Source organism: Eptatretus burgeri, chromosome 11 (assembly GCF_056783735.1).
Source record: "Eptatretus burgeri isolate ZD-2024b chromosome 11, Ebu_testis_v1, whole genome shotgun sequence".
In the NCBI taxonomy this organism is placed as follows: Eukaryota; Metazoa; Chordata; class Myxini; order Myxiniformes; family Myxinidae; genus Eptatretus; species Eptatretus burgeri.
The window spans coordinates 60,816,044-60,836,661 of record NC_140971.1 but is presented as its reverse complement, the minus strand read 5'-3'; the positions used below and the strand labels follow the sequence as shown (position 1 = coordinate 60,836,661).

The 20,618-nt window shown below is 42.9% G+C and overlaps 1 protein-coding gene and 1 long non-coding RNA gene across 5 annotated transcripts in view; one reads left to right on the top strand and one right to left on the bottom strand.

The window, feature by feature from the left end:
* Positions 1-16,934, top strand: part of LOC147017206 (CUB and sushi domain-containing protein 3-like) — an 879,227-nt gene extending 862,293 nt beyond the window's left edge. For all 4 annotated transcript variants that reach the window (XM_085846657.1, XM_085846658.1, XM_085846656.1 and 1 more), the window contains 4 exons: positions 10,906-11,018; positions 11,520-11,601; positions 12,133-12,271; positions 15,250-16,934. In XM_085846657.1, the coding sequence (XP_085702783.1) occupies positions 10,906-11,018; positions 11,520-11,601; positions 12,133-12,271; positions 15,250-15,409 (494 nt within the window). In that variant the 3' untranslated portion in view covers positions 15,410-16,934. The remainder of the gene's footprint in view (positions 1-10,905; positions 11,019-11,519; positions 11,602-12,132; positions 12,272-15,249) is intronic.
* The window catches only part of LOC147017205 (uncharacterized), a 57,042-nt gene continuing 47,443 nt past the window's right edge, over positions 11,020-20,618 (bottom strand). The window contains exons 2-3 of the long non-coding RNA XR_015049398.1: positions 12,126-12,259; positions 11,020-11,572 (exon numbers count right to left, since the gene is read on the bottom strand). This is a non-coding gene — a long non-coding RNA (uncharacterized LOC147017205). The remainder of the gene's footprint in view (positions 11,573-12,125; positions 12,260-20,618) is intronic.

The window sequence follows — 20,618 nt, the reverse complement described above, 5'->3', positions numbered from 1 at the left end:
TCTGGTACTGAGAGTGCTGTGAAGTGTGGTGGTACCGCCTCTGACTTATTTCCAGTTGTTACTGGAGTTCGTCAGGATGTGTACTTGCCCCCACACTTTTCAGCACTTGTATGGACTGGATTTTTGGGAGGATGTCGGAGAGATCAAGTTGCGGTGCATCGTTTGGCAATGTCAAGATCTCGGACCTTGATTTTGCAGATGATGCAGTCATCTTATGCGGAGACTTTAGACATCCTATTGGGGGCCCTCGAGGTGCTGAATGAGGAGTCGGAGCCGTTGGGATTACGGATTTCTTGGGTCAAAACAAAGATCCAGGCTTTCGGTGACATCTTGGATGCTGCTGTCCTGTCTGTGTCTGTTTGTGGTGAGGATGTTGGAGGTCGTGGATAGATTCACTTACCTTGGCAGTGATATTCATGTCTCCGCAGGTTGTGAGCCGGAGGTCAATAGACGTCTGGGTCGGGCCTGGGGAGTCATGGATTCACTGGATCATGGGTGCAGCGCTGCCGGTACCTGTGCGGGAGGACGAAAGTCCGAGTCTTCAGGTCCTTGGTACTTCCAGTCTTGCTCTATGGGTGCGAGACTTGGACTTTGACCAAGGATCTGAGACGGAGACTTAATTCCTTTGGTACCAGGTCTCTTCGGAGAATCCTTGGCTATCGCTGGTCGGATTTTGTGTCCAACGAGCGGTTGCTGAGAGAGACTCGGATGAGATTTGTTACCTGCATAGTCCGTGAGCGTCAGCTGCGGCTGTATGGACATGTGGCTCGTTTTCCTGACGCTGATCCTGCTCACCAGATTCTCTCAGCGAGGGAGTCTCATGAGTGGAGGAGGCCAGTGGGCCGACCACGTGCCTCATGGTTGCAGCAGGTTGACCATCATCTCAAGGAGATGGGGATGGGCCTGGCATCTGCCTGGGGGATGGCCAGACGGAGGCCCCTGGAGTACCGGCGGAAAGTGGACGCAGCGACGCGCTGTTCTGGCACATGCTCCCATACCTGACCTTGGCAGTCACCGGGCTGACGCCTCGAGGTTGGAGCTAACACTTTGGTGGAGAACGATGTTCAAAGGAGATCGAGGGAGTGCTTGTCACACTCCACATGTTTCGATATATATATATACATACATCCATACATACACACACACACACACACACACACACACACACACACACACACACACACACACACACACACACACACACACACACACACACACACACACACACACACACACTCCACAGCCAAAAGTATGCAGACACCCCTTCTAATTAGTGGATTCGGCGATATCAGCCACAACCATTGCTGACAGGTGTATAAAATCAAGCACACAGCCGTGCAATCTCCATAGACAAACATTGGCAGTGGAATGTTCCAAACTGAAGGGCTCAGTGACTTTCAACGTGGCACCATCATAGGATTCCACCTTCCCAAAAAGTCAGGTCGTCAAATTTCTGCCCTGCTTAGAGCTGCCTCAGTCAACTTTACGTGCTGTTATTGTGAAGTGAAAACGTCTAGGAGCAACTACAGCTCAGCGGTGAAGTGGTAGGCCACACAAGTTCATAGAACGGAACCGCTGAGTGCTGAAGCGTGTAGCGCGGAAATATCATCTGTCGGTGGTTGCAACACTCACTACTGAGTTACAAACTGCCCCTGGAAGCAACGTCAGCACAAACACTGTTTGCCGAGAGCTTAATGAAATGGATTTCCATAGCCGAGCACCCGGACACAAGCCTAAGATCACCATATGCAATGCCAAACGTCGGCTAGAGTGGTGTAAATTTCATCGCCATTGGAATCTGGAGCAGTGGAAATGCGTTATCTGGAGTGATGAATCACGCTTCACCATCTGGTGGTCCGACGGATGAATCTGGGTTTGGCGGATGCCAGGAGAACGCTCCCTGCCCGAATGCATAATTCCAACTGCAAAGTTTGCTGTTGGAGGAATAATGGTCTGTGGTTGTTTTTCATGGTTCAGACTAGGCCCCTGAGTTCCAGTGAAGGGAAATCTTGATGCTGCAGCATACAATGACATTCTCAACAATTCTGTGCTTCCTACTTTGTGGCAACAGTTTGGGGAAGGCCCTTTCCTGTTTCAGCATGACAATGCCCCCGTGCACAAAGTGAGGTCCATTCAGAAATGGTTTGTCGAGATCGGTGTGGAGGAACTTGACTGACCCACACAGAGCCCTGAACTCAACCCCATTGAACATCTTTGAAATGAATTGGAACGCCGACTCCGAGCCAGACCTAATCACCCAAAATTAGTGCCCGACCTCGAGAATGCTTTTGTGGCTGAATGGAAGCAAATCCCCACAGCAATGTTCTAACATCTTGTGGAAAGCCTTCCCAGAAGAGTGGAGGCTGTTATAGCAGCAAAGGGTGGGACCAACTCCATATTAATGTCCATGATTTTGGAATGAGATGTTGGACGAGCAGGTGTCCCACATACTTCTGGCCATGTCGTGAAATGCATATATATATATATATATATATATATATATATATATATATATATATATATATATATATATATATATATATATATATATATATATATATATATATATATATATATACACAGATAGATTCACTTACCAAATTCTTCTCCTTTGTTGGCTTGTCTGGCAAGGGGTTCCTGTATTTCTACAGTAATTACAGCTCATCTGAAGATAAATCGCTTCACCAAAATTACCTACATGTTGCAATGGATCTGGAGAAGAGGAAAGCTATGGTGAAAGAGGTGGTGGCAAGAATGGTCTGTGGGTGTTTGGTCTGTTGGAGGAATAATAATGTTGGAGGACTTCCGATAAGTCCGCTTATCTCGACGTACAAGAAATGAGTGAACTGGAGAGCAAACACCCAGATGTGTATGAGAAGGCTGCAGGCTGGACAGAATCAGAGTGGGACTTATGAATCTAACTTTCAGCAACATATCGAGGAGTTTTTGCTGCTTTATGTACTTGGATTTTTCTCCTTGAAATACTTCTTGTAATTTATACACTGACATGATTCGCTGTTCATTAATGAAGCTCTTCTGTTCCATGCCACGACTCTGTCTTTCAGTTAAGCTAATGCACTCATCAATTGGCACTTTATCTTCGTCGAGCAACACTTCATTTCCCTCATCATCACTGTTTGGTGTTTTATCTCTGTCTGTCTTCCTCACCATGTTCATTATTTCACTATCAGTCATTTGATTAACAACAGGTGCATCCTTTTCGATATTGAAACACTCCTCTATGGTTTCGTCATTTGCCGTTTCTTTGGAGATAGATAGGCCTTGGCAGAGTCCAATAACTCCTTCATCATTCATTTCTCGTCTGATCCATTGAGCCCAGCAAAGTCACCATCAGAGAATAGGTTACATGGCCACAAGTTGTGCCAAGTGTTACATAATGTTTCTGCCATGACAGCATTCCAAGTATTTCAGCCAAACAGGTCGCTTCTTTTGTGGTGAATTCTTTATTGAAGGACTCCAACCTCATGCCATGGTGGTACTTTTCCAGCATTTTCTGCAAAAACAGGTTCTTTTATTTCACCTTGAGTGAATATAGATGCCTTGGCCCATTGGCTGGAGTAGTGATGCACAGTTTGTTGGCAGAAAAATGGCATACCAATTGTTTTTCGCAAGAACATCGGCATTCGGGTGTGCTGAGCAATTATCCAGGAGCAAATAAACCTTGGCTACATCCAGAAAGCCTGCAGTGTGGAAGTACACCCTTGCTTCATGTACAAAGTGGTTTTCAAACCAAGCAAGAAACAAGGCCGTTGTCACCTAAGCTCTCTTGCTACTCATGTAAACCACCGGAAAGACCTTCATTCCAGTGAAGGCTCGAGGCTTCCGACTCTTACAACAATTTGCACATGTATGTGCCAGCAACATTGGCACAGGCAAGTACGGTTAGGCTCCTTTTGTTGTCTTTAATGCCCGATGGTGGTGCTTCTTCTCCAGCAGCATAGGTTTTTTGCCGAAGATACTTCCAGAACAAAGCTTTTTCGTCGACATTGGAGATTTGTTCAGGCAATAAGCCTTCTTCCTCCACGAGCCTTGCAAGTTCTTTGACGTCGGCGGCCCCTGCAGCTTCCTGGTCAGCTGAGGCTTTTCACCCCACAGACCTTAAGCAAACTAAAGCCCATTCCTCTTCTGGAATTTGTTGAACCAACCAGACGAATATTCACACGATGATATTTGGCTTAATTTGGCGTGAAAAGTTTTCTTTTGTGTCATGATTATTGCACGTCCAGGGGAAAATTCTCTGAATGACATTTCCATATCCACTCCATCAAGACATGATCGATGTCAGCAGTCTTTGGCTGATGTAACTATTTCCTTTTGTCCGTTAGCTTGGGCACATCACTCTCACCATAAAATTTTAATATCTGCTCCTTTTGTTTCTTTAGATAGTAGACCATTGATGTATCAATGCCATACTCCTCATTCAGGCATTTCACCAAAACACCCATGTCACACTTCTGCAACAACAACACCTTTTGCTTAATAAAAAGCGATGAAAGCTTCCTTTTCGAAGTCCCACTAGCTTTCCAGATGTTAAAGGCTTTTTAGACATGAGATTGATATAATGGGAGTATTGCACAAACAAAATTATATGCACATAACTATAGAGCACAATGCTGTGATGTCAAATCAGATGTGCACGCCACTTCCCAGACTTGCCTTTGGTGGTTGCACTATGTTACTTCCGTGGCTCTTGGTTTTTCCTGCCAAATTATTGTGCATGCGGTGATAAACTTTTCACAATGCTTGCGCAAGGCAAGGGTTAAAAAAAGTTGTAGGACAGTGGGGTTTCAAAATTATGCCAGTTTTTTTGAGTCTTTCTCAGTTTGACAAAGTTTTACACAAGGAGTTCATGATCTGTCCTGCAGTCTGCACAGCACATCTCCATCTTCTATTAATTTAATGTAGTCAGTCTGATTTATAGGTTTCCCATCAAGTGAAGTTCATGTGTACAATCTATGCTTGGGTTGTTTGAACCATGTGTTTACAATTACAAGATCGTTATCCACACAGAATTCCAACGTTCACCACCCATGGCTCATTGTGGACACCAAGTCCATGCTTTCCTGCTATCCCTGGTGCCCCTGCTTCTGCAATTTTTGCATTCCAGTCTCCCATAATAATTAAAGCATCTCCTTCAGGCACTTGTTCTACCAGTTTCTGCAACTTTCCATAAAACTCTTCTACATTGTCTTCCTCTGCTGCAGAAGTGGCTGCATATATCTGAATGATGGTAGTGTTCACTGGACGTCCTTTCATCATCACTGACATTAATTTATATCATTGGCTGGGCTTTATCACAGTACTGGCACTGTAACCTTATTATAGCATATTGAGGGATGCAGGTAATGATGAGGGGTAGGGAAGAACTCAAGTGGTGGACAAGATGGATACAGAAGTAAAGATTGTGGGGGGGGGGGGGGGTTAACAAGCTGTCAGGTCAGGCATTTGGCTGACCTCATTTAATTATTGTCAGGTCAGGCCAGATCAGATGTTTGACTTGCTACAGGTATCATGTAAAGCTGTACTAACCTGTTCCATGGTCGGGTTGTTGGTGACTAAACAGTCTCCCCCACCAGGTTTCCTGGTGAGGATGGTGTTTGGATATGGACACCCAGCAGGATTCAAAACAAAACCTGTCAGAGGACGGAGGAGCTCCTTATGAGCCAACGGCAATCCATATCTAGTGCCCGACTGTGTCTGCAGATGTCCTCCTGCAGTTGGGTTACTTCTTATTAGGAGGTTGGTGGCAGGATTTGCACTCCAGACAGTGTAAAACCCTTCCTTCTGCAAAACATTCCAGAAGCATAAAAAATCCAAAAACCCACTCTGTGGGAGTACTTCCTGTGCAGCTTCCCTTCACAGGGCAGCTCACCGAATGACGGGATTGGGGCAAAGCCTTCGGGACCCCAATCTTTGATGACAGGAGGGAAACCATGAGGTAGCATTCCCGGGTCAGATTACAGGAGTGTGTGTTGGGGTGGTGCTGAGGAGTCGTCCACCAGATGGGCGGTCTCCTTGGGTTAACCTGAGGCGGTCACTTCGGGTGGGTGCCTGGAATGTCCCATCCCTAAGAGAGGATGATCAACTGTCTCTGTTATCATTTGAGCCCAAGCGTTTGGACATCGGTATTGCAGCACTCTCTGAGGTCCGGAGACTGCGAGATCATGTGGCGAGATCATGATGGGTGGTTACACCTACAATTGGTCTGGTCGCTTTGATGGTTACCATGCCCAATGAGTTGCTGTAGCTGTGTCCAAGAAGCTGACTCCAATGATAATTGAGGTAACACCAGTCAACGAGTGTATTATGAGACTAAAGATTCATCACTCCTTGGGTGTCATTTCCCTGGTCTCTGTATATGCTCTTTCAGAGGTGAGTGATCTCACCGTGAAGGATGCATTCTATGCCACGCTCGAGTATGTGGTTGATCAGTGCCCCAGGTGAGCTGCCCTTCTAGTCTTGGGGGATTTCAATGCATCGACTGGAACTAATAGTTATGGTTATGAGACGTGTTTTGGTCCCCATGGGTCTGGAACTGTGAACCTGAATTGCACTAAGTTCCTTGACTTTGCAAGAAGTCATGGACTCAGGGTGGCTGGTTCATAGTTTCAGCGCTCACAAGCTCATCGATGGATCTGGTATTCCAATGCTGGAGGTGTGGCAAAGGAGATTGTCCATGTGCTTGTTGATTGTCGCTGAAGGTGATCCAAACTGCAGGGTCTACTGGATTGCTCAGTTCCTCAATACTGACCATTAAGTTGCACCTTAAATCTGGGAGAATGGTCCCATCCGAGCCAAGGCAAGCTCAAGTATGAGAGGGTATCTGAGGAGTTTGCGAACAGGCTGAGTCGAGATTTGGGGGGTCTGGGTGTTTTGGGGGATCCTGAAGAGTTGTGGAGTGCCTTCAAGACCACCGTCCTTGATGTTGCTGGTGGATGCCTTGGAACTCACCAAAGGGCGAAGAAGAATTTTGTCTCTCAAGGGACACTGGATATCATTGACCAGAGTCACAGGGCCAGGCTGAATGGCAGAGCTGAGCTGTTCAGGAAGCTGAGGCGTAAAACTGTGCGAGCACTAAGGGTGGACAAGGAGGCCAATGTGCGAGGAATCTGTGAGGGGGTAGAGCGTCACCTGTGGTCATGTGATTCTCGTCCTGCTTACAGGGGAATTCAGGCATTGCGTTCATCCAAGCCCATCCTTCGGTGTACTGCAGTTCGAGCAGAGGGTGGTGGGCTCTTGATAGAGGAGTCCGAAGTGAAGGCTCACTCGGCCGGTTACTTTGAGCAGTTGTAACAAGCTGATCCCCCAGCTGTCGAGTTGGACGTCAGGGGTGTTACAATCCCTGTTGCTGACCGTCCAATCAACTGTGGTCCACCTTCGTTTGTGGAAACACCGGTTACGGTGACTGAGTTGAAATGGGGTAAAGCTCCAGGGATCTGTGGCATCCATGCTGAACTTCTCAAGGCTGGTAGAAATGCTGCACTCATGTCATTGCATGCAGTTCTGTGCTCTGCCTGAAACACAGGCATGATCCCAACTGACTGGAAGAGGGGCCTTGGTATCCCTCTCTGGAAATGGAAATGTGATTGCCAAGACTGCAACAACTACCGAGGGGTGACGCTGCTCTCAATGCCGGGCAAGGTCTTTGCTCGGATGATTCTTGATAGGGTATCCATCATCTGCTTGAGAACCAGCATCCAGAGCAATCAGGCTTTACACCAAAGAGGTCAACGATTGACCATATCCTTGCTCTTCGTGTCCTCACCGAATGCAGACGAGAGTTTCGGCAGTGGCTGCTTGCAGCCGATGTTGATCTCTATTAAGCATTTGATTCAGTGAATCAGGATGCCCTCTGGAGGATTATTGGTCTTCGTGGAGTGCCGCCAAAATGGATCGATCTGATGTCTGAACTATACTCTGGTACCGAGAGTGCTGTGAGATGTGGTGGTACCATCTGTGACTTATTTTCCAGTTGTTACTAGAGTTTGCCAGGGGTGTGTACTTGCCCCCACACCTTTTCAGCACTTGTATGGACTGGATTCTGGAGAGGATGTCGGAGAGATCAAGCTGCAGTGCATCAGTTGGGAATGTCAAGATCTCTGACCTTGATTTCGCAGATGATGCCGTCATCATTGCGGAGACTCTAGATATCCTTTTGGGGGCCCACGAGGTGCTGAATGAGGAGTCGGAGCCGCTGGGATTATAGGTATCCTGGGTCAAAACTAAGATCCAGGCTTTCAATGACATCTTGGATGCTGCTGTCCTGTCTGTGCCTGTTTGTGGTGAGGATGTTGAGGTCGTGGAGAGATTCACTTACCTTGGCAGTGATATTAATGTCTCTGCCCGGCTGTGATCCAGCAGTCAACAGACGTCTGGGTTGGGCCTGGGGAGTCATGGATTCAATGTATCATGGGGTGTGGTGCTGCCAATACCTGTGCAGGAGGATGAAAGTATGAGTTTTCAGGTCCTTGGTGCTTCCTTTCTTGCTCTATGGATGTGAGACTTGGACTCTGACCAGACATCTGAGAGAGAGACTTAATTCCTTTGGTACCAGGTCTCTTCCGAGAATCGTTGGCCATCATCAGTCGGACTTTGTGTCCAACGAGCGGTTGCTGAGAGAGACTCAAATGAGATTTGTTACCTGCATAGTCTGTGAGTGTCAGCTGCGGCTGTATGGACCTGTGGCTCATTTTCCTGACGCTGATCCTGCTCACCAGATTCTCTCAGCGAGGGAGTCTCATGAGCGGAGGAAGACAATGGGCCAGGCATATGCCTGGGGGATGGCCAGACGGAGGCCCCTGGAGTGCCGGCGGAAAGTGGACGCAGAGATGTGCTGCTCTGGTGCATGCTCCCATACCTGACCTGACCTGTTAACCGGTGTAGAAAATATCATGGTTTTGGATGGGGGATGACCTGCGATGATGGTGAACAGCTGCCTTGAAGACCTTGAGGGAAGAATGAGATTTAGGAGGATGTGAACGTTTGTTGCACAGGTGAGAAAAAAAAGAGAAATAAATGAGTGAAGGTAAGCAGTGATTCAGGATTTTGGGAGTTTCACGAGAAAAGAGTTGCTGGTAGACTACGTGCTCTCTGCAAATACATGGAGGGAATAAAGTATGGAGAGGGCAGAGTGTGCCACACCATAAAGGAGGTGGAAGAAGACAGAGAGGCCACCAACCTCTCAGCAATGTCAAAGTGATAAGTCCGCATAGACTCAGCTTCATCGTGGGAAATTTAAATTACATTGGAAGGCCTTGGTTTCCACAGCGTCAAGATGAGCAAGGTGTGAGGAAGGGGCACCAGTGCATAGTGGAGAGCAGTATTCCATCAAGCTGCAGATGAAAGCCTTGTAGGTGGATTGGAGTTCAGGTGTGCTAAAGAAGGACACTGCACAATGGAGGATACCCAGTCACATCTGACTTTGGAGGCCAATGTTGAAATGTGGTTTGTCCAAGAAAGATCATGGCTGAGAGTGAGACCCATGATTTTGAATGACTGAATTTCGGCAAGTGTGTTGTTGAGAAAATAGATGCGAGGGTTTTCTCCACAACCCTTTCGGGGAGAAAGAGATTCTACGTTTTCTCAGTGTTTGACCAATGTGTGATTTTATCATGGTCTGAAGAGAAGGAAGAGGCTGCTCCCTGTCTGTCTGAAGGATGAGGAAAGTCACAGCAGAGGGTGGAATCATTAGCAAAGAGATAAAGAGGATTTTTCAGAGTCAAATAGATAATTGATGAAGATTAGGAATGGGATGGAGCCGAGAACACTGCCTTGTGGCACTCCAGCCGTGACAGAAAGAGGAGATGAAAAGACTCGGTTGAGAGCCACATGTTGGCTAGGAGAGTGGAGTTGGCCTTGGATTCTATAGGCAGAGAGGTTGGAGAGCAAAGCGGGATGCCAGACTATAGAAAGCTCGAGAGATATGTCCAGAAAGATGACCCTGATCCCATGTCTGACAGTGAGGGCCTCCATCTATTGTTGGAAGAGTAGAAGCAACATGTCCAAGGTACAGTGACTTGGTCTGATTCCAAATTGACAATCTGAGATGAGGACATTGGAGAAAAGGAAAGATTTTATGTCAACTATGGTGATGGATTACATGACCTTGCAGGTGTATTCACCCCCACGCTCTTCTAGCCAAAGAAAGCTGCATAACGCAACCAGGAAAAGCTACGTAAGGTAAACCCTTTGCTGTTCCAAACCCTTCATGGCTTCCTTCACAGCTGAAAACGTTCACAAGGAGAACATACATGAGAAGCCCAATGCTACCCGCCCCCTCAGCAACTCAACCAGATTCATCACTTGTTGATGAGTCATCCGCAACAGCGTAGAAAGAAACGCACACCACCGAGATACCCAAGCGCCTACCACATGTAATGCCAATAGCATGCAAATGCAGCTTACCTCCATGCATTAATCCCCTCTTCTTTTACCTGTGGAACTGTCTTCTCAAGTCTATTGTCTCAAGGTATTCCTTCCAGGATTTGAACTCTGCTATCCAGTTCCACCATATGGTCTCTCCCTTTGCTTCCTCTGTTGTTTCCTTGGAAGCTTGAAGACATTCTCTGAGACCTCATTCCCACCCTTCAGTCGCATTTCCTCCCCTCATGCATCTATATGCACTTATTCTCCCGTTTTCCCTTTGTCCCATTTTTTGCCTGCTGATGCTTTGCCTCCTGTTATTCTGTTCTTCAGTGCATATTGGTTCCTGTATAATGATATTTAAGTCAATATTGTCCCTCGGGAAACTAGTTATGAAGGCAGTTGTATGTTGCAGTTTCTTTTTGCACCTTTATTGAGTCTCCTTTATTTCACAGTATTTTGACTGTCAGGTGGATGCTTCTTGTGATTAATTTGTGTGATTGTGTTATAAACTGTGTGCAGGAACCTATAATGAGCAAGAATCAAAGTTGATCTTTACCATCCAGAAAATCACAAGTCAAACCCATACATCTGTTGGAAAATTTAAGGATGAAAACTGGATCATGGATGGCTTTGTAAGTTCATTTTATTATATCCTTTATTTTTTTTCTTTCAACTCTTGTTTATGTATTACAATGAAATACATTGTTGCCATACACACAACATATCTGTGTATGCTTATTTGATACATGCAAAAGTCTATGCATGGAACATAAGTTTTCCATGTACTTTGAACATATAAACACATTAGGCAGATATTGCTTTGTTACCATAATGTTAATGGCATCACTCAGAAAAAGATATAAAACAGAATGCCTCGTGGAAGTACAATTGTCTGCATTTATTTCGCAAATGCCATTAAGGGGCTTTCATTGTGTTCATTCAACCGGCTAGAATGCATCCAAAAAGCCATTCAAAATGGCGGTCTAATTAGCATGGATATTTAGCCAGGCACAGACCAAAAGGACCACCCTTCCGATGAAATGTCAAATTAAATTTGAAAGCAAAGCTGTGTTTGTAAGTGTCATTGTGGAGGTGAAAGGATGTTGTCACTTTGTTTTCACCGTGCCGGCCAGGTGTCAGCAGAACACGGAAGTTTTGTCTATCAGGGTTTCATCAAGGCAAAGGGCTTCGGAGAGTTCGGCATGCAGAGATTGGGTAAGACGGATTTGTGATTACCGGCACGTTTGTAATACTGCATAATATCACATCTGTCAAACACCCTGATATGACACCATTGAATGTGTAAACATCTTTCACGGCGATACTTTTTCGATGTAAGATCATTGCGGTGTAGCTCTTCGGACAGTGGATTATTTCCGACAGTTTTCCCAACATTTTAAAATTCTACAAAGACATGAAACTTTGACTTTGAAATTTGCCATTGTTTGAACTCATGTTTCCTGCTGGCCATGTACAGTACATATCTTTAGCATCCTTGCTTAATAACATTATTTAAAGGGATCTGAATTCCTTTTTAAAATAAGTGTTTCTTTGTACATTCAATGACAGTTTTCTGCTTGCAATATTCTTAATGCTCCTCACATTCAGGCATAACTGTAGGATAATCTATCATTCATTTTGCCAGATGATCCATTCAAGATGCAATTGTAATTCCATGCAGCATGAATGCTCCTAATGGCCCAGATGTGCATACAGTGAGATGGAGCTAAGCATGCTACCTTTCAGCGCCAGGAATCCCGCAGGATGAGAAGACACCCCCGGGGAAGCGCAGCGGTGCCAACAGCAGCTCAGTCGCCATTGCCATCCTCGTGCCTTTCTTCTCGCTCATCTTTTCTGGCTTCGCATTCTACCTCTATAAACAGAGGTAAGATTTGTTCCCTCATTGCTTGACCGATCCACATATATTCCACATATAATTTATTTCGGTTTTTTTTTTTTAAATGAGCATTGTGCCATTTTTTTTTTGAATCAAAAATTTCATCAACCTTCTCGTTTTGAATAAAAGACAGTTCAAAAGGTTTTCTGAGACATATCTGACACCGTCGGCGATCATTTACCTTCCAAGTACTGCATTTGTGAGTAACTGAGTAACAATGTCATCATTGGCCAAAACTGTAAGTTAGATGTAAGCAATCACCGAGGTACCGGGTACCATATATGTGTTTTTACACATTTAAAATAACTTGTGCAACATACCTTTGACAATTTTTGTGATGAAATACACTTTAGCTTCTTCTCTTGACTGCGGAAGCACCGCTAACTCCATGTTGTAAAAATATGAGTTCCCTTTCCAGGAACTACAATGCAGAAGGAGGCCCTTAGCCCCACAAAGCCTGTGCAATGGTTGCCAATTGTTTTTCTGTGCTTTATTATCCTTTTTAAATGCTGAGCATCAAGCAAGGAAGCAGCACATACCATCCTTTTATAAAGTTCTTTCACTATTGGATGCATAGAGCCATCCAGGGAAAAATTTACAGAATACTTACAATGGAGGAGGGTATCGGGGAGGAATTTCATGAACAACGTTGAGAAAAGCAAATGAAGAAATTCACATTTGGTTCATAAAGAAAGTGGTCAATGGAATGATACTGGACTGATTGTGGGTTCAGATACAACTGAAGTCAGCACAACCTTAAGGATTTTAAATCTAATGTTACGTACTAAGGCTGTGTTGAACTCATCAATTGATGAAGTCTTTCCTTGAGACCAGGTTGTTTTCCATAGCAGAGAACAGTTGAAAGTCACCTGGGCTTCGATAATTTTTTTAATGTTTATGGAAAAACCTAACACTCCCAGGAGAGACAAGTTACGAATGTTGCATTTGAAATAAAATTATATATTTTTGTGATGAAGGCGGCGGCGTTTGAAAACGTCTTCCTCGTGACACGACGTAGCCTGCGGGTGCTGATCCAGTCCAACGACTGATGTACATTGCAAAATTAATCAATTTGACTATTTTTCAACACAGTAGTTCAGCATATTCACTGATCCTTATTTCCACTTTTGGACACAGAGTAAACTGTCCATTCCGCTTATCTTAACAGAATTTCTGTTGAGACTCGTCATTATAACATTTGCACATTGTCAGTAGTTCATGAGATTTTCCATCAACATATCCTCCCCCCCCCCCGCCTCGCTTACCACCACCCTCCCAAGTGCCCACCAATCCCACATTGTTGGTTATGTGGAAATGCCACTCAAACCATGTTGAAGTGCCATAAATTGAGACATTCATTACCTCTGGAATTGCTAAAGATCCCAGAGCATCCTCCTCTCTGCTGAAACTGATTTCAAGCTGAATATTTTACTTTGAAACGATCAAGACACTCCAAGGATGCCAAAGCAGTTAAATAGATGAGCTTGACTTTCAAAGCCTAAGGGGCCTATTTTATAACTCTTATAGTATATTTAGCCTCCAACCAGGCACCAGCCCAGCTGAGGGCTTGTATTTTGGGTCCTGTCAGTCCGTGTGTGCGTCCGTCCATCTGGAGCCTAGACTTGAAAATGACTGCACGTATTTCTTTCATATTCTGCACGTGCATGTAATAATATTTCTGGATGAGGCACATCAAATTGTTTTGGGATCGGAGCCAATTTGGCATTTTGCGAATTCAAAAAAAAAATTACATAAGAGAATAGTACAGCATTGTATATATATGCTTTTGGGAATCGTTACTTATTTGTATACACTTTACCATCTCCACTGCCAACACACAACTTTGAATTATTAGGCCATCCTGGGTTTTGCAATCGTGTGCGTGTGCGTGTGTGTGCGTATGTGTGTGCGTGTGCGTGTGTGGTGTGCGTGTGTGTGTGTGTGTGTGTGTGTGTGTGTGTGTGTGTGTGTGTGTGTGTGTGTGTGTGTGTGTGTGTGTGTGTTTTTTCTCTCCAGGCCTTAACTTTATTGACCATTTGAGCTTTTGTCATCAAATTTTCAACAAACCCTTATTGTGAGAATATGGTGAAGAATAATTAATAATTGGGTCATAATATGAAAGAGCAAAGTCAAGGCGAGTACAAATAGGCCTTATCGGTCCATCCGCTGCGCATAAAACGTGAGACAGCCGCCTTTTTTTAATCGCTTCTGTGTTTCTTTAATCTATATACCATTGAGCTTCGGTGTGTCTGTCTACTCTAGGCCATAATCTTTGAAACAAATTCAGCTTTTGTCATCAAATCTTGAACAAACCCTTATTATGAGAATATGGAGAACACTCATGAATAAAATGTACACTTTTTTGTGGCTGTCCTTTTCGTCATGTTTAGTTTGAGTACAAGCGGAAGTGGATGGGCTCTCTGCATTTCGAGATACTTTCTTGTTTATATATTTATATCAACTACCACACAACTTTGAATTATTTATCAATATACACTTTACTATCACCACTCAATACATACCACCATTAATTATTTTTTATTTACATAGCCATCTGCACTAACAGCACACAACATTGAATTATTTATTTATTTTTACTTTACGACTGTGTCCTCAAGGAAGACTTGTATTTATGTTTGCATCTATTTTGCACATGGAGAACTTTATAAGTACACTTTTGACATGTGATTGTTCCCCCCACACTCTCTACCCACCATATTTAAATCTGCTTCCAGATTGTTTGTGCATATTTGTATTTCCATACACAACTTTTCATCTGGTTTGTACTTTTTTTTTTTTCTTGATTTTCATGAAGGCATCACTCATTTTGTTTTATCCTCCTCATCTAAATACAAGTAAATCAAGTGACCTTTTACATTTGCATTATAATTTCACTTTTATACAAGTGTGAAGAGAATAACAACAATGATAATAATGGCTTTCTCTACTCACGTGGCCCACAACAGGACCAGGCCAAAAGCAGGTTTCCGAAGTTGCTCAGGACATGAAAGTACAAATGGACAACCAGCATTCGAAAACCCCATGTATGACACGAACCAACGGTCAAGAGAAAGCAAATCCGTACGCTTTGATCCAACTCTGAACACTGTGTGTACCATGGTGTAGAAAGCATGTGGACTTGCTTCAATGTCTTTGGCTTACCTGGGTAACGTACAGCGAATGATTAATTTTGTATTGGTATTTGTACACTTGGTGTCTAAAGGTTTCTTTTTATCCGATGATAAAAGTGCGTTGCTCTTATTCCTTTTCTTGTCACGATGCTAAACTTCATGGTTTTCTTTTTCCTTTGTCAATCATCCCAAAATCAGCCAAGGGATAATTACTTCCGAATTTTGGGCTTACAGTACAGGATCACACAAAACGGGCACTTTAGGATCCATGCTCAAAACCAAGCCAAAAACCAACTCTGATATTTCTCCCTCAACCCCCCTCTCAAATTTTGAGCCTTTCCAGTTCAGCATATTGTAATAACTTTAACTCATTTCCACCAGCAACTAGAATAAAGGTCCTTCATTATTCTTGAGTTTTGCTGAGATGAGGAGGCCTTTGTTCTCGTCATCAAAAGTGAAATCAAACGTGGAATGAAGAATGCTTAAATCCTTCTGCAGAAGAAACTTTCAATTCTGTTTTCGCAATTCTTTTGGACTGCCACACATGATTTGAGTTGCGTTATTAAAAAAAAGACCATTATCCTGTCTTATAAAGAATGAATTTCCATGAAGTCACTGAAAGATGTACAAAATGCAAGAAAGCCTGTTATTGATGTTACAAATTCCCATTGATCAACACTGTGGCAAATGTGGCTTGCATTTAAGTTTTTTTGTTTTCACAGTTAAAAGTTGTCACATCTCAATAATATCCCACCTGCTCCCGGGGACCTTTGCAGACCCTTGGAGCAGGTGAGAAGTTAGAAACAAATTAGATAAAACGGAAGTAATCATAGGTGCAAAGTTGCCAATCAGTATCCAACCCTCCCTCTACCCCCCCTCCCCCACCCACTCCGCTCTGAAATTAATGTACATTACAGCTGTATATCAAGCAGCAATGCACAAATGACTGCCTACTGCAAATTATACACAGAGCTGATCCAAATAGGGTTGTCAGGACCATGTAGGGAGTCGCAGTACGACATGCAGCTGGCGATCTCAGAATGAATTATCCCATGTGCTCGCATGTGCATACTCACTGGGACATTGCATTCTTTACTTCTCCAGTTTTCCTTTTCTTTGTAGGATTTACCTCCTGCTGGCTCTTTTGTTGAAAAGAAATCATGCTTTTTGGCATTTAGCATTTTCACTCAACTATGCTCAGTGATAGAATATGTACAAAGTTTTGTACAAATGGTCTATTTTTATGAAAGAATTGTACAGCTGTATTTATCCTTTGTTGACTTAAGAATGACTTGCAAGGGAATATTTCTTAACTCTATTTAACCTATATAATATATTCATAAGTTGTTATGGTGAACAAAAATTGCTCCATTACTCATTGAAAATGTACTTAGTTGCTGAAATCTTTGTGTTGCTTCCATGACTGTCTACTGTACACCAGGTACTTTAAAAGTGCTCTCTGATGGCCAGTCTGTAACAGAATCTTTTAACATTGCCTTTTAATAAAATTATTCTGTTCAGACATGGTGACGTTTTCTTTGCATTGAAAGATTTAACTTATTATTATCCATGCTCAAGACCAAGCTCAGACTCAATCCATGCTCAAGACTCAAAATCCATGCTGACTCAAGACCATGCTCAAGACTCAAGACACCAAGGGGTGTCTCTGCAATCGAAGGCCGGAGGCAGATTTTCGGGTTTTCTGTCTGGCTGTGCATGCGTCCATGTGTGTGTTGCAGAATTTCGTTTCCACAGTAACTTGTGAACTGCGAAAAGAATGTTGACCAGACTTGGTACATGTACTATGATACAAAAATGAACCGAATCGATTTTGGGTTCAAAAAGCCAAAGGTATATGGTCATTTGACCTGCTTTGATTTAATTTTTTTTTTTGGTTACCACAATAACTTGTGAACTGCCAAAGGAATTTTTACTAAACTTTGCATAAATATGGACTGCAAGACAAAGATGAACTGATTCAAACTTGGGTTAAACTTGTCAAAGGTCATGTGCTCTTTGAAAATAATTTTACAGATCATAACTCAAGTTAGAAGCATCTGACATCTCTTCTCTTCTCTTCTCTTCTCTTCTCTTCTCTTCTCTTTCTTCTCTTCTCTTCTCTTCTCTTCTCTTTCTTCTCTTCTTTTCTCTTCTCTTTCTTCTCTTTGCTTTCTTCTCTTCTCTTCTTTTCTCTTCTTCTCTTTCTTCTCTTCTCTTCTTTTCTCTTTCTTCTCTTTCTTCTCTTCTCTGCTTTTCCCTTCTCTTTCTTCTCTTCTCTTCTTTTCTCTTCTCTTTCTTCTCTTTCTTCTCTTTCTTCCCTTTTCTTCTTTTCTCTTCTCTTTCTTCTCTTTCTTCTCTTTTCTCTTCTCTTCTCTTCTCTTCTTTTCTTCTCTTCTTTTTTCTTCTCTTCACTTCTTTTCTCTTCTCTTCTTTTCTCTTCTCTTTCTTCTTTTCTCTTCCCTTTCTTGTCTTCTTTTCTCTTCTCTTTCTTCTCTTTGCTTTCTTCTCTTCTCTTCTTTTCTCTTTCTTCTCTTCTCTGCTTTTCCCTTCTCTTTCTTCTCTTCTCTTCTTTTCTCTTGTCTTTCTTCTCTTTCTTTTCTTTCTTCCCTTCTCTTCTTTTCTCTTCTCTTTCTTCTCTTCTCTTTCTTCTCTTCTTTTCTCTTCTTTCTTCTCTTTGCTTTCTTCTCTTCTCTTCTTTTCTCTTCTTCTCTTTCTTCTCTTCTTTTCTCTTCTCTTTCTTCTCTTTCTTCTCTTCTCTTTTTTTCTCTTCTCTTCTCTTCTTTTCTCTTCTCTTTCTTCTCTTCTCTTCTTCTCTTCTTTTCCTTCTTCTCTTCTCTTCTTCTCTTCTCTTCTTTTTTCTTCTCTTCTTTTCTCTTCTTTTCCCTTCTTTTCTCTTTAATTTATAATGTGACCTTTCATTGAGCTCAAACGGAACAGTGGATCAACATCGAACAGACTCATGTCAAATTCCATTTTCTAGTTTATTTATTGATTTTGATTAGTGGCCAGAATTGGTTGTTCTGTCATTTTGGCAATGTTGTTCCCATCCCAACTTTCTTGAGAGCATGAAGAGTTGACTGAAGAATGTCGAGTGACGGTACGATATGTACACCAGACAAGATGGTACGGAAATAATACTATATTCCTGAAGGTCATCAGGGAGTTCAATGAGATTTTTCCCTTGTGAAATCCATCCCTTGTGAAATTTTGCTTTGAAGACCATGAAATGTTTGATCAAAAATTATTAAAAGCATTTTTCCCCCCCCGTTAATGCTAGTTGGGTTTTTGTTTTTTTTTGTATCCTTTGGCAAGGCTTGGGGAGTTTGAACACAAAATTGACCAGGAAGTAACATAACAAAAATAACAGGATAAATAACAAGGGGAGGTGGGATAACCCAACAGCAGGGTAAAGGGGGTTTTTTGCTGCCTCGTTCATTCTCAATGTCTTTATTTTGACATAAATGCCATCAAGACTTGGGCATCTTGCAATTAGAGTTGATTTATTCAAATAAGGATCAGTCATATCGTATTGTGACATATTTTACATTTGTTTACTTGGGACTTGTTTGCATGATCTTCAAATATAAAAACAAATTTGAAAGCTTGAGCAAATTTGCCAATGAAATTGAATTTGTGACATAAATACAAGCATTCCACAAGATAAGTTGTACATTCACCTGAATATAACCACAAAGTGTGAAGTTACAGTCAAGAAAGTGACAAATGTATCAAAATTCCCTGTTGGGCCTTCATTATTTGGAGCACATCCAATGTCATTCCCAAAGGTTAGTACAATGACATTATAACATCCCATCGAGAATGAGAGCTTGATGCTGTGGTGTGGGGATTTTGACACGTTTTCTTGCTTCTGGAGTGGGATATTCAAACTTTGACGTCGTGTTTGTCGAAAACAAGTCACATAAATGGCTGTGTGTGATGTGCAGGATGTGTTCTTGTCATTGCTTTGGGAATTTATTCCCAATGTGTTGTGCTTTCCTGGGGCCTTGTTTTAATGATGCTGTTGCAAGTGTGTTTAATTAATGTGAACGATGTATTACAAAATGAAACCCAAAGCGTACACGTTTGTTGCCTCATATACGGATGGGGATTTCCATTTGTGGACAGATGGGAATTTCCTTCAAAATCTAGGACTCCATCTGAATAATTTTTTCGGGATTCAAAATCGAGCCTCATGTAAGAGCAAGGTGAACACCAAGCAAGGAAATAAACTAACAACAAAAGAGCATTTAGCAAAGGAGAGGAAACGCAGGAAAAAAGATGTCCATTTTATTCCACTTTATGCATTCTTATACATCAATGTCATCTCTTGTGTCCATCTTGCCTTCCTCACCACAGAAATTACCATAATGGGCTTTTGCCATTGGAACTACCATATGCAGTGAATGTTCAACATGAACGCAGGCAAAAATCAATCCCTCTGCTAACCACTCTTTCCACGTTCCATTGTGTCATCACACTGCAAAACGACATTCTTCTCCCATAGCTGGCCAAGGCAATGGTCTTGTACATCTCGAGTTGAGATGCACTTAACGAGCCGTCGGCCTCTTTGGCATCACAAAAGCCGATCTGTATTTAAAGGGTCGTAGCATGTTTGCAGCGAGCCCCCAAAGACGGAGTTAAGCTCGTATCCTATGGAAACGCTTGAAGTACATAGCTCCAATACATATTTAAATGGATGAATGTGCCCAATTTTTATCCCCTATACACAAGCAAAACATCCAATAACAACGATTATTCCCCAACACAAGAGGCAAACATGGATTTTGCCAAACCATAGAACGTCTGCCTGCATTTCGCTCATCCATTTTTCCTCAGTCCATTATTGTATGTTCCAGATTCTTCTGGCTTACTCCATGATCCATCTGAAGCCTCCCCATGGACATCTTGTCCGACTTTTATCTCCTTCGAGTTGATCAACTTGCACACTTTCCTCACACACATTAAAACCTTCACAGGTTTTAATAGGTGAGTCCGATGCACTCATCGACCCACTCGTAAGTGAGCATGACGCGTGGTGTGTACAGAGGTGGTAGAGAGAGTGGGGATCTAAGTGATGGCTAATGGGGGGTAGAAATTATCATGGATAGAGATGAGGATTGACATGAGATGATAGTGCACTGCTTGCCTGAAGCCTTGGAGGGAAGAGTGCAATTGAACAATCTCTGGAAGCAGTTCCACAAATG